This window comes from Vombatus ursinus, unplaced genomic scaffold (genome assembly GCF_900497805.2).
Source record: "Vombatus ursinus unplaced genomic scaffold, bare-nosed wombat genome assembly UNPS02009994.1, whole genome shotgun sequence".
Taxonomy (NCBI): Eukaryota; Metazoa; Chordata; class Mammalia; order Diprotodontia; family Vombatidae; genus Vombatus; species Vombatus ursinus.
This window is the reverse complement of record NW_020949772.1, coordinates 5,632,033-5,650,021: the sequence shown is the minus strand read 5'-3', so window position 1 is coordinate 5,650,021 and position 17,989 is coordinate 5,632,033. Positions and strand designations below refer to the sequence as shown.

General features: G+C 41.8%; 1 protein-coding gene across 1 annotated transcript in view; it reads left to right on the top strand.

The window, feature by feature from the left end:
• Positions 1-17,989, top strand: part of DNAH10 (dynein axonemal heavy chain 10) — a 165,725-nt gene that overhangs the window by 9,942 nt on the left and 137,794 nt on the right. The window contains exons 3-6 of the mRNA XM_027853515.1: positions 4,358-4,443; positions 6,623-6,731; positions 13,984-14,099; positions 15,900-16,116. Coding sequence (XP_027709316.1) covers positions 4,358-4,443; positions 6,623-6,731; positions 13,984-14,099; positions 15,900-16,116 — 528 coding nt within the window. The remainder of the gene's footprint in view (positions 1-4,357; positions 4,444-6,622; positions 6,732-13,983; positions 14,100-15,899; positions 16,117-17,989) is intronic.

The following is a 17,989-nucleotide window of genomic DNA, read 5'->3' as shown; positions in this document are numbered from 1 at the left end:
TTTTAAAAAAATGTTTCTGTTTCCAAAGTGAGGTGTCACCTGTACCTCCCAGGCTCTGATGACAGGACCCAGGGATATGAATAAAAACATGTACTTTTCTGAGCTGGATTCAGAGGACAAAACTGGCTGCTGTTGTCAGCATCCACATTCCTAGCTCAAAAGGTGCCTGGGATCTTTTATCATGTCCCTCAGATGAAGATGAAGAGATGAGCAAGAAAAGAATGGCTATCGCTTTATTCTGCTCCCTAGAGTAGAAGCACCCCCCCCCAACTAATTTAAAACATCCTTCTGCAAATCCTCAGCTTTTGGAGGAGCTGCTAAACTTGCCTCCCCCAAACTGAGTGGCAGGAGTGTGGAGCTAGAAAAATAGCTTCCCTGAAGTCCAAACCAATCCAATTCAACATGGCGGTTGGGTTGTGCTTACTATGTGCAGAGGGATGTACAAGCAAGGCATTGGGGATACTAAGACAAAATGGAAAAAACAGCCCTCACCCTCAGGGAGCCTGAATTCTCTTGGGGGAAGGGGACCCATAACAGGTAAACAGATTAGGATATATAGGGTTTATTTGAGGAGACAGGGTATATTAACTAGAGAATGTCCAACTCTGAAACTTATAAGTCACCTCAAAAATGTTTAAGTTCTTTAAAAACAGGTGGCTAGAGTACTGGACTTAGAGTCAGGAAGACAGGAGTTCAGATTTGACTTCAGACACTTATCAGTTGTGTGTGACCCTGGGCAAGTCATTTAACTTCCCTCTGCCTCAGTTTCTTCACCTGTAAAATGGAGATAATAACCTCCCAAGATTATCATGAGGCTAAAATGAGATAATATTTATAAAGTACTTTGCAAATCTTAAAGTGCTATGTGAATATTTTTGGAAAAAAAATCAATGTCACAATCAGTCAGGAGTCCAAAGAAACAGTAAAAGGAAGATTTAGGAGTGAAAATTAATGCGAGATTTAGGCAATAAATACAGCAAAGAGGCCAATGTATTAGTTCTGTGCCTGATAGGTGACTGCGAAGATGAGAAATGAAAGGAAACTTTTGTCTCGTTGCTGAAGTATTCTATAATGAATAACAACACCATCTGGATGAGCTTTGGCAGCTCGTGAAACTGGATAACTGGAAAGAAGATGGTGTCCAGAACAAAAAGGGCAGGTCCCATGACTTCTGAAGCCGTAGGAGGAAGGGGGATTGGTGGTGGAGGAAGAGAATGTGGAGTAAAGAAAAGAGCACCAAGGATGGAGCCAGAGGGAAAAGCCTTTAGAAGGGAAGCCTGTTTCCCATTGCCTGATTGTCCTGTTTTAGGAAAGCCTGCTATAAGGGAACCAACCATGCATTTGAAGCAGATTGATTTGAGGGTGACTTGAGGGGTAGCTAGGTGGTGCAGTGGATAGAGCACTGGGCCTGGAATCAAGAAGACCTGAGTTCAAATCCAGCTCAGACACGTACTAGCTGGGTGACCCTGGGCAAGTCACTTCACCCTGCTTGCATCAGTTTCTTCATCCATCAAATGAGCTGGAGAAGAAAATGGCAAACTATTCCAGTATCTTTGCCAAGAAAATCCCAAATCAGGTCACAAAGACTCAGACATGACTGAAGTAACTGAACTCTTGATTTATAATATAAAATAAAAGGATTCATTTCTTTGTAAGAGAATTCTCCCAAAGGTTTTTTGATAGAACCTCTGATTGTACAGTAGTATTTTATGGAACATAGGAAATAACTAAGGAGAGCTAAGCAAATCCAGCTTTAGATACTAGTTGTGTGACCCTGTCTCAATTTTCTTGTCTTTAAAATAGGTACAGTGATATCTATAGTGCCTACATCACAGGGTTATAGAAGCATAGCTATGATCACAGATTTCGAGTTACAAGGGATTTTAAAGATCATCTTAGTCCAAACCCCTCTTTTTATAGATGAGGAATATTTGGCCTAGAGAGCTTAAGTGAAGTTAGCACAATATCTCCATGACCACACAGGTAGTAAGGGAGAGTTGAACCCAAGTCCGATGATTACAAAGCCAGTATTGTGTTCACAGCACCACTCAGTCTGCCTTGTGAGGTCCAAATATATATACAAAGTACTTTGCAAGACTTAAAGAGCTTCCCAGCAGCATACAGAGAGAGAAATCTCATTTAAAATAACTGCAGACCATATAAAATATTTGGGAGTTTACCTGCCAAGACAGATCCAGGAACTATATGAACCCAATTATGAAACTCTTTTCACACAAATAAAGTCAAATCTAAATAGCTGGAAAAATATCAACTGCTCATGGATAGGCTGAGCCAATATAATAAAAATGACAATTCTACCTAAATTAATTTACTTATTCAGTGCCATACTAATCAAGCTATCAAAACATTATTTTATAAAGCTAGAAGACATAATAACGAAATTCGTCTGGAAGAACAAAAAGTCAAGAATATCAAGGAAATTAATGCAAAAAAAAATGCAAAGGAAGGTGACTTAGCCGTACTAAATCTAAAACTATATTATAAAACAACAGTCATCAAAACTATTTGGTGTACTGGCTAAGAAATAGAGTGGTGGATCAGTGGAATAGGTCAGGTACACAAGACATAGTAGTCAATGACTATAGTATTCTACTGTTTGATAAACTCAAAGACTTCAGCTTCTTGAATAAGAACTCACTATTTGACAAAAACTGCTGGGAAAACTGGAAAATAGTATTTCTGAAACTAGGTATAGACCAACATCTCACACCGTATAGCAAAATAAGGTAAAAATGAGTACATGATTTAGAAACAAAGGGTGATACCATAAGCAAATTAGGAGAGCAAGGAATAGTTTACCTGTCAGATCTATGGAGAAGGGAAGAATTTATGACCAAAAAGGAGATAGAGAATTTTATGAAATGCAAAATGGATAATTCTGATTACATTAAATTAAAAAGTTTTTACACAAACTGAGCCAATGCAACCAAAATTAGAAGGGAAGCCGAAAACTGGGAAACAATTTTTACAGTCAGTGTTTCTAATAAGAGCCTCATTTCTAAAATATATAGAGAACTGGGTCAAATGTATAAGAATGTAAGTCATCCCCCATTTGATAAATGGTCAAAGGATATGAACAGGCAGTTATCAGATGAAGAAATCAAAGGTATCTAGAGTCATATGAAAAAATGCTCTAAATCACTATTGATTAGAGAAATGCAAATCAAAACAACTCTGAGGTACCACATCACACCTATCAGATTGGCTAATATGACAGAAAAGAAAAATTATAAATGTTGGAGAAGGTATGGGAAAATTGGAACACTAACGCATTGTTGGTGGAGTTGTGAAATGATCCAACCATTTTGGAGAACAATTTGGAACTATGCCCGAAGGGCTATAAAAATGTGCATACCCTTTGACCCAGCAATAGCACTTCTAGGGCTGTATCCCAAAGAGATCATACAAATGGGAAAAGGACTCACATGTACCAAAATACTTATAGCAGCTCTTTTTATGGTGGCAAAGAATTGGAAATTGAAGGGATTCCCATCAATTGAGCAATGACTGAATAAGTTGTGGTATGTGAATGTAATGGAATACTATTGTGCTATAAGAAATAGTGAGCAGGCAGATTTCAGAAAAATTTGGAAAGACTTGTATGGTCTGATGTTGAGTGAAGTGAGCAGAACCAAGAGGACATTGTACACAGTAACAGCAACACTGTGATATGATCAACTTTGATAGACTTAGCCCTTCTCAGCAGTGCAAGGATCTAAGACATCTCGAAGACTCATGATGGAAAAAGCTGTCCACATCCAGAGAAAGAACTATGGAGTCTGAATGCAGATTGAAGTATACTTCGATCCCATCTCCTATTAACAACCAATATTACAAGATGATCTAATATTAATAATCTGAATAATGTCATTGATAATATATGATGATGATGATAGCAACGATAGTGAGAGACTAACCAGAGGGAATCCAAGGCCCAGGTGGGAGGTACCAGCTCTTTCTGCTGAAGATCCCTCAGAAATGAAGGAAAAGCAGTCTTCAATTACAATGTAAATCAACGAGAAAAGTAGGATTCATTTCCTTTCAAAATTGCCTTATGAGAAAAACAAACAAAATTGCCTTATGCACAACTTTTACCAGATAAAATGTCCCAGTGTAGGGGCAGCTAGGTGGTGTAGTGGATAGAGCACCAGCCCTGAAATCAAGAGGACCTGAGTTCAAATTCAGCCTCAGACCAAACACTTGATACTTACTAGCTGTGTGACCTTGGGCAAGTCACTTAACCCCAATTGCCTAAAAAAAAAAAAATCCCAGTGTAATTATTGTGGAAAAACAACCTTCTTGTGACCCAATCTCCTTTTCAATGATGTTTTTCCAGCCCAGCAGTCTATCCCTAGGAGTGAATTGACTCTTCAGACGACTTCAAATACAGAGCAAGAAGTAGCGGAGAAGCCCCCGGTCAAGGTGGGTGCCCCCTTCCCTCTTTTCCTGCCCCTGTGTGGGTGTATCAGCCGATGGGTGGGGACCCTCTGAGGCCCAACGTTGCTGCAGCCGTGTCTGGAGGAGGGAGGATTCCCTGGGGTGGGGACTCTCTTCCCTGGTCATAGTCTCTGATTCCTCTAGAACTTGGCCTTGGAGGATTGCCATGGAGGCGCCAGCGGTTGCCTTATAGACAGTTTAGTGATGCCTGAGTTGAGCTGCGCCCTGCCTCCTGTGACAGATGAACAGTTTATCTCTAGGTGTGTACTTGGTCCCCTGGTAGGGCCTGCTAGAACTTGCCTAGGCTGGAGTCTCTGAGAACCCTCCACAATGCTGGGTGGAAGGAGGACTTCAGTGGAGGGGGAGGGAGGGGACTAGAACAGAAATTCATGATAGTGTATATCCACTCTGTATGAAGTTTCATGAAAATGCAATAATTATACTAATAAAGATAAGAATAGTCAATAAATAGTCATTAAACATTTATTTAGCACCTACTATATGCCAAATGGCACAGAGGCGGCTGGATGGCTCAGTGGGTAGAGCATGGAGTCGGGAAGACCTGAGTTCAAATCCAACCTCAGATATTTACTAGCTGTGTGTCCTTGGGCAAGTCACTTAACCTCTGTTTGCCTTAATCCACTGGATAAGGAAATAGCAAACCACTCCAGGATCTTTGCCAAGAAAACCCCATGGACAGTATGGTCCATGGGATCACAAAGAGCTGGACACAACTGAACAAAAATAATATGACAAACCCTGGTCTAAGCACTGGGTATATGGTGAAAGGCAAAAAACAGTGCCTGCCCTTGAGGAGCTTATAGTCTAGTATGAGAACAAGATAATAATAATAATTTGCTTTTGTTTACTAGACCTGTGATTTCATTGGTATAGGGAACTCCTGAAGAAAAAAGATCCCACCACCATTTCAGCCTCTCTGCAACTTAGAGTCTTAGTTTATCTGTGGCACTGAGAGGTTATGTGAATTGCCCAAGGTCACACAGCAGGATGGGTCAGGTCAGGGGCCAGGGGTGGAACTTGAACCCAGGTCTCCCTCTCTCCAAGGATGAGCCTTTATCTTTTTTTTTTTTTGGTTAGGCAGTTGGGGTTAAGTGACTTGCCCAGGGTCACTCAGATAGTAAGTGTTATGTGTCTGAGGTCAGATTTGAATTCAGGTCCTCCTGACTCCAGGGCTAGTACTCTATCCACTGCAGCCACCTAGCTGCCCCAAGCCTTTATCTTGTATCCCATGCTGCCTCTCTAATAATAATAGGGGGATATTTAAACAGTACCTAAAGGTCTCTAGAGCATTTACATATGCTGGTTAGCTTTTTAGAGTAGCTCAGTTATCAATACATCCCCATAGCTAATAATAGCTTTGTATAGTATGTATATAGGGCTTTAAATTTGTAAACCAAACCAGAAATCCAAGCATGCAGTGCTTGCATAGGCCTCCTCTTGGCAGGAGAACTTGAGGAAGGCTCCCAGCATTTTTGGGAGACCCTCTGTGGTGAATGTGTAGGAGTCAGTGTGATGAGAATTGATTGAGGGCCGATCTTGGAGTCAGAAGACCTAGGTTCAAATCCTGCCTTTCGCCCTTGCATTCTGTGTGACTTTGGGTAAGGTTCTGGTATGTAAATCAATGGTGGGAAAAATAGTATTCATCCATTTAAAAAAAAATTATTTATGCCCAACTGAGCTTCAGTTCCCTCATCTTGTAAAAGGAGGGAGTTGGGCCAGATGGGCTCTGAGGGCCCTTGAAGATCTAGGAACGTGTGGTCCCATGACACAGGCAAGATTGGCCCAGGATGGGTGGACACCTGCCCCATCCCAGAGGGCAGAGTTGGCCTATTGGTATCCCATCCCAAAGGCCAGGAAAGTTTTCCCTCTCAGAAGGCAACCAGGACATGTTTATGCCAATCAGCTGAAATGTGGATGGCTCTCAGCAAATTAACAGGGAGATAAAGGTTAGAATTCACAGCCAAATTTATAGCTTTCTCCTCTAAGGAATCTTGTTACAGCACTACTCTGGTCGCTGGGCTTTGGGGACCAGAAAATAACTCTAGTGTCTTCGAAGTTGCCTGACTTTTTTTTTTCCTTTGGAGGAAGGAAACAAGAAATATACATATTTCTGTGTGAAAGCCATTTGTTTCCTGTGTTTCAGAAAATCACCAAGCAGATAGTTGAAAGACTGTACCTTCAGGTGTGTTATGATTCTATTCCCGAAGAATTTCTGAATCAAAATATCGTTTTCTTTCTCAGAAATACAAAAGGTATGCATATTTCAGTTCATTTCCTACATTGCTACAACGTGGAACATGCTTGCAAAATTGAAAGCAAGTTCTATTCATTAGGAGCATTCTTGGGTGTAATTTTACCTCTCTGCATTCCTGCAAACTTCCCCATGTTGGTGGAGATCCTGCACTGATCCTTTTATTAATTTTATTCTCTCTCCTTAGTCTCCCAGTTCCTTGTCCCTTCTTGACCCATTGTGATCTGGTTTCCATTCCCACCACTTCCCTGAAGCTGTTGTTTCATAGGTTTCTGTCCCCGTCCAAATTCAACAATATTTTGTCATCTTTATCCTCCTTAACCCGTCTGCAGCCTTTGACAACCCGTCTGTCCCTTGAAACTCACCTCCTTTGCCCTCTGGGAGAATGTAGTTTCTTAGTTCTTTTACAGTGATGTGCTGGGAAATCTGTAACAAAAAATTCTCAGAAAAAAATTTTAAATTATAATTATACACACACACACATACGTAACTTTGTTATGCATTTTACTGACATAAAGGATCTGCAGCACCCAATTTACAAATAGCAATGAATTATTCAATACTCTTTGTTGTAAATTCTATCTAACCAATTGATTCCTGAAGAATGCTTTTGTTGGTTTTTGCCAAACCCTTCTATCCATAGCCAACCTACGATTGTGATTCAGTCATGATTTGACAAATGGAGTTGCCTCCCAATCCCCTAATTCTTTTCCCAATAAATGTATTGTCATTACGTTTTATGTGTGATCTACTGTTAAAGTATTTCTCACTCTTATGCAAATTATGTTAATTAAACTGAAAACTCGTTCAGCCTTCAGCTGATTGTGATGGCGTTAACCATCTTTTAGGTTTTTGTATAGTTGGAGAGATTAGAGCATGCTCTGATTCTACATATTATATCAAATCCCCAAAAACACTCAAATCAATTTCACATTTAAAATTTTCACTTGTATGATATGCTTCCCTCCCCCCACCCCAAGAGCTATCTATGGTGGGTAGTTCTTAATAAGGTCAAGTAAATTGTTCTAATAAATCAAAATAATTAAAAATGCTTTCATTGTTGTTTCTGCCCAAGAAAAGATATACATTTGTGGGCCAAATTATATTTTCTAGTAACATTACTAGGTGTAAGGTCCAGAATTCCCCTACCTAGGGAACCCTGTTATCTCCCTCATAACCGTGGGATGTTCATTTTATAGCAAAGGAAGAGTCCAAAGAGCTCCAGATTGATTATAGGTAGTAGTTTAATCAATTTGGGTTACTTAAATGTGGGGCAATATGATGGATCTCTGCCAAGGTATCATCCTTTGTCTGGGGCAGCAACCAGACCAGTCGGTGAAGCCCCGCCGAAGGACCCCCAAAATCCCTGTGGTAATTATAAAAAACAGAAAAAGGCAGGAGGAACTAGAGAGAGTGCCTCACTACTGATTGGTGGATATTTTTCATTTTCTGCTTAGTAATGAGCTTGGGAATTAAGCCAATGTTATGCCCAAACATAAGTTTGCATATCGATTATGTCCCAATCACATATATATCATGATATCCTTGTTTGGGCTTTCATAGGTGATAGTATCTTAAGTTTTGACTCAATATCTAAAATATAATTCAGTATCTAAATGGACTTCCACTTTTCACAGAGTTTACGTTTTTATGCCTTTTCACTTATTACTGCCTTTTATGGCTTTTTCCCAACTGGGACTCCACTCTAGGAAGAGCATTAAATTCATCATTTTTTATAAAATGGAATGTCTTTAAACTTAGCTGACTTAATCGAGTCATCAGCTTGAGATTCATGTTTTCTAATACCAGTCTTTAAATTTTCCGAAGCTCATTTGGTGTGTTTGATTAAGTTTTGCAATCTTGTCTCAAGGAGCTCACAGCCTAATGGAAGAGACAACACGTAAACAACTATGTACACACAAGCTACATACAGGATAAATTGGAGATAATCAACAGAGGGAAAACACTAGTGTTGAGGGGAATTGGGAAAGGCTTCCTGTAGAAGGTGGGGTTTTAGCTGTGTCTGTTTCTATATCTTTTACAATATGTAGGATGGTACCAGGCTCATAGTAGTTGCTGAGTTAACACTCTCTGATAAAATGAAGTTCAATAAACGCGGGAGTTCACAGAACTCGTTCACAGATCTCCAGGGTCTCAGAAGGTTCCAACCCGAGCCTAAAAAAGATGCTACCCCTTTTATCCAGCCCTGATGGGGTGGTCCAGCTTTGGCATGAAGCCCTCTGGAGAAGTGCCCACCGCCTCCCAAGGCTGCCCATGCCACTTTGGGGGAGCTCTCATTGTTGGAATTTTTTCCCTATGGGAAAGTCAAATTTCACCCTTTGCATATCTACCCACTGCTCCTCTCTCTGCCTTTGGAAGACAGTAAGCAACATAAGTGCTTTCTCTCCTTTGGATGAAGGCCCCACTTGGAGACATCTCTATCGTAGTCCCCAGATGTTCCATTCTCCAGGATAGACATCCTCAAATGCTTTCTCTGTGCTCTTCATAGGACATGAATTTGAGGCAGCTAGGTGGGGAGGGCCCTGGACCTAGAGTCAGGAGGAGCTGAGTTCAGATCCTTCCCTAGACTCGAGCTTTGTCCCTGGGCAAGTCACTTAACCTTTGTCTGCCTCAGTTTTCTTATCTGCAAAATGGGAACACTAGTAGCACTTAACTCCCAGGGTACTTGTGAGGACCAAATGAGATAATATTTGAAAACAGTGCCTGGCACATAGTAGGTGTTTGATAAATGCTTGTTCCCTTCCCCTTCCCTGTAGCATCCTGGTTATCCTTTTGTGGGCTCTTTCTTTCCATCCTTCCTGAAGTCTGGCTCCCAGAAATACACGCAGTCCTCCAGATGCGGTTTGACCAAGGGGTGTCTTGTGGGACCATCACCTCCCTGGTCCTGGACCTCTCTTACTGTTGGCAGATTTTTTTTACTAGTTCTGAGATTTAATTGATTTAGGGACCCCCCCCCTGCCATGCTCCTGCCTAAGGTCACATGACCATTAAGTACCTACTAATGTGTGGGGCATGGAGCTAGGGGCTGAGAATACAAAACCAAAAGTGAAATAGCTCCTGCCCTCAAGCAGCTTATGTTTTGTTGGTGGGAAACAATATATGTCCATATATATAAGTAGATTGAAATACATACAAAGGAAATATAAAGCAAATTTCGGGGTGAGACCACTGGCAAGTGGGAGGACCAGAGTAAACCTCATGTAGGAGCTGCCTGCCACTTGAAGTGGGCCTCAGAGAAAGCTTTGGGCATCTACCGGGCAGCAGGGAGGAGGGAGTTCATGCCAAATGTGGCCTAAGAGTGGGCCCTCCATTCCTTGAAAGGGCAAAGGCCTCGATTTGAGATGACAGTTCACTGGTGAATCATGACGAGGAGGCCGTTTTGGCTTCAGCATAGACTACATGAATCTGTTTATCAAAGAGTGGCCTGGGAGGTTCAGTGGTAAGAGAAGAGGCTTTGGAAGCAAAGGATCTGGCTTCAGATCCTGGTCCTGTGACCTTTGTGACCTCCTGGGCCACAGTTCTTCACTGGTAAAATGAGCGTGTTGAACTAGATGACCTAAGGTTTCTTCAGGCTTTAATATTTTATGAACCAAATGAACAAACATTTATTGAATACCTACTATGTGCCATGAGTTCTCCCTGGCACTGGGGATACAAATACGAAAGCAGATAGTTTTTGCCCTCTAGGAGCTTACACATACATTCAACTGGAGATAAACAGAAAAAAAGTCTTCACTTTTTATTTGTTTATTTTTTTGGTCGAGGAAATTGGGGTTAAGTGACTTGCCCAGGGTCACACAGCTAGTGTCAAGTGTCTGGTCTGAGACTGAATTCGAACTCAGGTCCTTCTGACTCCAGGGCCAGTGCTCTATCCACTGCAAGTCTTTACTTTTCAAAAATCAATTTTACTGGCCTCAGGCACCTGATACTTAGTAGTTAGTTATATGACCCTGGGCAAGTCACTTAACCACAATTGCCTCACCAAGAAGCAGTAAAAAAAATCAAATTTAATTTAATTAAAAATTTATTTTCAGTTCTGAATTCTCTCCTTCCTCCATCTATTGAGAAGGCAAGGAATATGATACGCACCATACAGGTGAAGTCATTCAGAACGTAAAGTTGTAAGAGATTAGGGGAACATTTAGAAAAGTGGCAGATGAGTTTCTTTGTGGGCAGGTGTGAGGGAGTGTATTTCCAGAAAAGGAGAGTAATATTTAATAAGCCTGGAGAAGTAGGCTAGAACCAGATGGTGAAAGACTTTAAATGCCAAACAGGAGTTTGCATTTTAACCTGGAGTTAATAGTTTCTTGAAGGGGGCCCGACATGGCCAGATCTGCACTTTTGGAGTATCATTTTGACTCTGTGGAGGAGCTAGGCTGTTACAGTAGTCCAAGGGAGAGATGCTGAAGGTCTGAGTTAGGGCAGTGGTCTTGTGAGTGGAGAGGAGGGTATGGATGAGAGAGATGGGATGGAGGTGCAGTCAACAAGACAGTGCTAATTAGATTAGAGGGTGAGAGAAAGAGAGTAGCTGAGGATGACTCTGAAGGGGTGAACGTTGGAGGTGGGGAAGTGCCCTCAGCACAAATAGGGGAGCTAGCAAAAAGGGAATGCTTCGGGAGAAAGACAATTGGTTCTGTTTTGGCTGTGGTGAGTTACAGGTGCCAATGGAACGTCTGATTGAAAATGTCTGATAGACATTTGGTGATAGGGGCCTGGAGCTTAAGAGGAGAGGCTAAGGGGATATATGTGTGTGTGTATGTATGTGTGTGCATATATACACACATGTATGTATTTGTGTATGTATATATGTACATATGTATATGTATATATATGAGTCATCTGTTTGGAAATCATTATTGGACCCTTGAAACTTATGAGATCACCATGAAAGTGAGTGCAGAGAGAAGAAAAGAGGGCCCAGGACAGAGCCTTGACTCCCTGACCCACGGTCAGGGAGTAAGAGGAAAGCAGATCTACTGACGAGACTGAGAAGGAAGGGTCAGATAGGAGGAGGACCGGGGAACACGGGGGCTTAGAGAACCCAGAATGGAGACAGGTTCCAGGAGGAGAGGGGAGTTAATGGTGTCTGATGCTCTGCAGTGGTCAAGAAGGATGAGGTCTTCAATTTGACAGTTCAGAGAAGCTTGAGAGCAGCCAGATTTTGAGGGGTTGAGTATCAGGATGAGAGTTGTCTAAGTGGAGAGGCAATGAAGGTAGGACTTCAGCTGTAAAGGGAAGAAAGATGAAGGACCTGAATCCCAGAATTTTGTGTTCACAGACTTCAAAGTTCAAAGAGACCTCAGTAACCATCTAGTCTAATCCTTAACCCTTCCCCAGCACACCTGATGATTATCCAGCCTTTGCTTGAACACTTCTAACGAGGGGGAGCTCACTATGTCCTGAGAAAGCCCATGTAGGTCAACTTTTAGATATACCTCTGTTAACTTGCCTCCATCGTTCCTGGTTCTGCCTTTTGAAGCTGAACAGAACAAGCCCAACCCATTTTCCGTAAAACAGCCTTGAAGTCAAAGTTCATATCCCCTCACCCAACTTACCCTCAGTCCCCTGAGAGGGTCTCTTCCTTTGGGTACACAACCTCCGCTGATTCTCATCCCAGTTATCTTTCTCCTGTCCTGCTCCAGCTTATCAGCAACCTTAAACCACGGTGCCCAGAGCTCAGCCCGTCAGCTGTGGCCTGATCCCAGTAGGGTCCAGAGGAAATATCACCTTCTTCATTCCCAGAAGTGGCCCTCCCAAGATCCCATTACCGTTTCTGGCTGCCCTGTCCACAGTGCGGACTCACATCGGGCTTTCAGGCACGTTACAACCATCAGATCTATTTCAGGAAAACTGCTACCTAGCCCTCATCTTTTACTTGTAAAGTCAATTTTTGGAACCAAGTTAAAAAAAATCTCTATTAAATTTCACCTTATTTAATTCAACCCAGTATTCTGACCTATTAAAACTTTTTTTCAGATCTTGATGCCCATTCATTGTAAGCTGTCCAGGCCAGCTTTGTGTCATATACAAATTTGATAAGGATACCTTTATGCCTTTATTCAAGTCTTTGATAAAAGTGTTAAACAGTGTAGAGTCAGTCACCGATTCTTGGAGCACTCTCCTGGAGGCCTTTAAATTGGCTTTCGGCCATCAGTGACTTCTCTTTGGGTCTGGCCATTCAACCTTGTTTGAATCCACCTGTAATCTAGCCTACATCTCTCCACCTTTTCCACAAGAATAGCCTGAGACTTTACATTAAGCACTTTGCTGAAATCTAAGTATATTGTATCTACTGCATTCCCCAGTCTGACCCTTTAATTATCCTGTCAAAAAAAAGAAGAAAGAAAGAAAAAAAGGAAACACCGTTAGTCTGACTAGGTCTGCTGATGATTGAGCTTTGCTGGGGTTTTGGGGACAACCGCTTCCTTTTTCTTCATCAAATGGCGTAACGTGGATATAATACTTTGTAATCCTTAAGTGTCATCTTAATGTGAATTGTTGGCATTTTTTTAGCAGACTTTGGAGCTCCCAGTAGGAAATGTCCTCTCTCAATGACTATTGGCTCCTGTTCTGCAACCTAAAATATTCGAGATGCCTAGGGACACTCCAAGTGACCTGCCCAGGGTCATATAGCAATGGATTTGGAGGCAAGATTTGAACTCAGGATTTTTCTAATGACAAGACCGGCCCTCTATCTATTACACCATGGTGCCTCTCTACATAATTGTTGTTGTCGTCGTTAAAAGTTCATCAGTCATCCCTTTAATAACCTGCTCTAGAATTTCTCCAGGAATCAAACAGACACAAATTACTTAATATACTTGCCGAGAAAAAAAAATGGAACCACAGATGTTATTTCAATGATGAATTTGGCCCCAAAGCTAGGCATTCATCAAACTGTTCTTGACGCTCCTGGAGGATTCCTGCCCCTGTTTTTTCAGTTCATTTGCATTCACCCCAAGCCCTTATGGTGGATAATTATGTATCACTCTGCCTCTTTTGCTTGTGTGTGAACTCGCTAACTAGTAGCAGAACCAGGGTTTCCTTGTCCAAGCCTGAGTTGTTAGTGTATTCAGAAAATACTGACCCCATGATTTTATTTGTTAATTTTACTTTTTAAGGTTATTATGAAGCTGTTTGGGAAGGAGAAAAAGAAAACCACGATTGTGGAAATGTTAGTTATTAGTCATTCTTTTCAACTATCTCTTATTTTTTTTATCTGTCCCATTTAGAGACCATTAATGAAGCTAATGATATGAAAGAAGCTGTGGAGTTGATGCCAGAAAGATTGGAGTATGGCGTCCTTAATGGGCACATTCTACATATGCTTAAGGATCTTTTGCTTCATGTAAGTGTGGATGAAGATTCTCTCATTGCCGCTTTCCAAGTTTTTTTTTTTTAATGGTGTGATATTGTAATGGTATAAATTTTTTTTAGACAATCAGGGTTAAGTGACTAGCCCAGGATCACACAGTTAATAAGTGACTGAGGTCACATTTCAGCTCAGATCCTTCTGACTCCAAGGCCACCTGTGTGTCACCTGGTTGGCCCCTCTATATAATTTTTTTTTTTTACAAATTTTTTTAGAAGGACCCATCACTATTGAATCTTCTACCATACCCCAGGCATTGCTGCTATCTGGGACCTTAGCTGAGGTTAGTCATTTCCTTTCCCACTCATCCTTATGGAAATGCCTTCACTGATGGGTGTCTCAAGATCATGCACCTGGAAGAAAGACTGTCCGGGATCTCTCTCTCTCTCTTTTTTTTTCCCTTTCTAGGCAATTGGGGTTAAGTGACTTGCCCAGGGTCACACAGCTAATAAGTGTTAAGTGTTTGGTCTGAGGCCAGATTCGAACTCAGGTCCTCCTGACTTCAGGGCCTGTGCTCTATCCACTGTGCTACCTAGCTACCCCTGAAAGACTGTCTGCAAGGTCCTTTTGGGATCATTGACTTGCAACTCATAGGCTGACATCCCATCCTTAGCCAGTTCCAGCCTTTTAAAACCTCTTAGAACAGATTCCCAGCACTTAGCACAGTGCCTGGCATGTCCAGGACTCACCAGGAGCTCCCATGCTAATGGAGAGATAATGTACCTTTTAGAGTCTATGTATCTAGTCTAAATGGAAGCAACCACAGAGGGGGAGGTGCTAGCAGCTTAGGAAACTGGGCAAAGTCTGCTGCAGAAGGTGGGAGGTGAGCTGAGGTTTGAAGGAAGCCTGGAGATAGAACACCTGGCATGGGAGAAAGGCTGTACAAAGGCTGAGAGGTGGGAGATGGAGGGTCCTTTGAGAGGACCAGCAAGTAGATCGTAAAGTGCCTGGAGATGGGGAATTACGTATAGGAAGGGTGAGAAGTTAGGAAGAGCCCAGGTTACGAAGAGCTTTAAATACCCCCAGAGAGGTTATACTTGATCTGAAAGGTAATAGGGAGCCATTGAGGTTTGTTGAGTAGCAGAGGGTGACATTTTGGCAGCTATATGGAGGATGAATTAAAATGGAGGGAAACTTGAGGCAGAAAGATGAGCTAGAAGACTACAGCGCTGTGTATAGAGTTTTGCACACTCAGGAGGTGTGCACTCCATGCCTAAAGAGTGTTGGAGTCACAGGAACTCAGTTCAAATCTCATTACCTACATGAGTCACTTTACTGCTCTATGCCTCATTTTCTTCATCTGTAAAATGAAGAGGTTGGATTCAATGATCGGTAGCCTGTGGGAGAACTGTACTTCTGAGGGTGGTGTGATCCATTTTTGTTAAAATTCTTAATCACAGCCTAATTTCTTTCCACTCTGGTCGATATTCTTTCATTCCTGCCTGGTGCTAATTTGAGGTAATTAATTTGTAGTTGTGTTTTCACTTAATATTCATAAGATCATAGATTTAGACTTGGAAAGGATTGTAGAGAAATCCTAGCGCTCTCCCTTTACAGGTGAGGAAACTGAGGCTGATAGGTGAAGTGACCTTCCCAAGCCCCAAGCGTTCAGCAGGACTTGAACTCGGGTCCTTCTGACTTGAAACTTGCTCTGTCTTCCCTGTGCCACAAAAGCTTCCTACTTAATGGAAGAATTTAAAACAGGATCTTAAAATTTCAGATCTGAAATAGCTGAGAACGATACCGTGAAATATGCTTCATCCACTGACATTTCAGGTGTTTACACCAGCGCTCTCCTTCAATCAACACAAGGCAGAACCTCCAGTACCACTTGTCCCTCCAGGAGATCTGACACCTCCTGAAAGCTCCACCGTTGAGAAACTCTCAGGGGAGGCCATCGAATACCACAGTGTCCAACTAATACGGGATGAGTTCCTCATGAACATGCAGAAATTCACCAACAATATTCAGAGAACTATACAGCAACTAGAAGGTGAAGGGTGTGTGTGTCTGTGTGTCTGTGTGTCTCTGTGTGTGTGTGTGTGTGTGCATGTGTGTGTTTGTGTGTCTGTGTGTCTGTGTGTGTATGTGTGTGTGTGTGTGCGCGCGCGTGCGCATTTCCTCACTGGTTACAAAGGAACGAATGGTCTGTGACAAATTAGTTCGGGAGTGCTCACAGTTAGGTCTTTGGGAATCATTCCTCTTCCTTTAAAACGTTTTTTGGTCGCATTTTTCTAGATCTCTTTGTTTTTACATTACATTCATTTCAGAATATATTCTTCCCCACTTCCTTGACCAGCCACTCTTTCCTTGTAACAAAGATTAAAAAAGAAAAGAACAAAACAGTTGAGCCAAACTAAAAAAACATATTGATCGTCTCTGGAAGGGTATGCAACCTTCCCAAAAGTCTTCCGTTTCAGCTGTGAAGGGAAGGAGGCACTTTTTCTTGGTTCTTCTCCAGGACCAGGTTAGGTCATTATAATTACACATTGTAGAGTTTTTTTTTCTTTTTCTTTTTTTTCCCTTTCCAATTATATTACTCTAGTCATAGTGTCTATTTTGTTTTGTTTTTCCCCCCTTGGTCTGCCTTCTTTGCTTTTGCACCAGCTCATATAGATCTTCCCCTATTGGGATGAATTCCTCATATTCATCCTTTTTTTTTCTTTTTTTGGCAAGGCAACCAGGGTTAAGTGACTTGCCCAGGGTCACACAGCTAGTGAGTGTTATGTGTCTGAGGCCAGATTTGAACTCAGGTCCTCCTGACTCCAAGGCGGGCACTCTATCCACTGCCCCCACCTAGCTGCCCCCCATATTCATCCTTTGTTTTGGCATGGTAATATTCCATTGAATTCCATTCACGTACCATATTTTGCTTAGGCTCACTTTCCAATTGACAGACATCTATTTTGTTTGAAGATCTTTGCTACCACAAAAAAAGTACTGCTAGGAATATTTTGGAACGTTTGGGACCTTTTCTTTCTATCTTTGTTCTCCTTGATGTATATACCTAGTAAGGAGATCTCTGGATCAAAAGGTAGGGACATTTAAGTCACTTTTTTGGAGGGCACAATTTTAAATTGCTTTCCAGAATGGCTGGACCAATTCGTAGCCCTATCCACAGTGTACTAATGTGTCTGTGTTTGGTTAGGAATTCTCCCTTACCCCTATATGTGAACAAGACCTCATCTCATTCTCTTCTGATTTTTATGGTGGGACCTTTTATGTTCAGGTTGCTCATTCCTTTTGGCCTTTCTGTAGTAAATGGTGTTTGTATAACCTAATTTCTGCCAAACTGCTCTCCAGTTTTCCTGTTAATTCTCATCAGATTGGGAGTCCTTGCCCAAGTGGCTTACCTCTTCTGAACACAATATTCATTCATTCATTCAGTCAAACATTTATTAAATGCCTCCCATTACAAGGCACCGCTGGGCTCTGGGGACACTCCTGCCCTCAGGGAGGTTATGTTCTACCAAGAGGAAACAACACGTGTACAGAGGAGTCCATACAAACGTACACATGGTAATTTTGATTGGGGTTAAGGCAAAGCACTCACTAACAACTGATGGGATCAGGAAAGGCCTTATGGCGGTAAACTTAAAATTTAAAAATAAAAAATATTAATTAATTAAAATTAATTAATTTAATTTAAAAGTAAAAGTCAAGTGCCTCCTATGAGCCAGGCATTGTGCTAAACCCCAAGAATATAAGTAAGAAAAAGAGAGTCTCTGCCCTTAAGGAGCTTACAGTCTGAGAGGGAAAGACAGCACCCAAAAGGAAGCTGAAAAGGGGTAGGGGCAGTGGGGAAGGCGCCTCTGTAGGATGGCAGGTTACTGAGGATTTGCAAGTCTGCATCAGTGGAGAGAGTG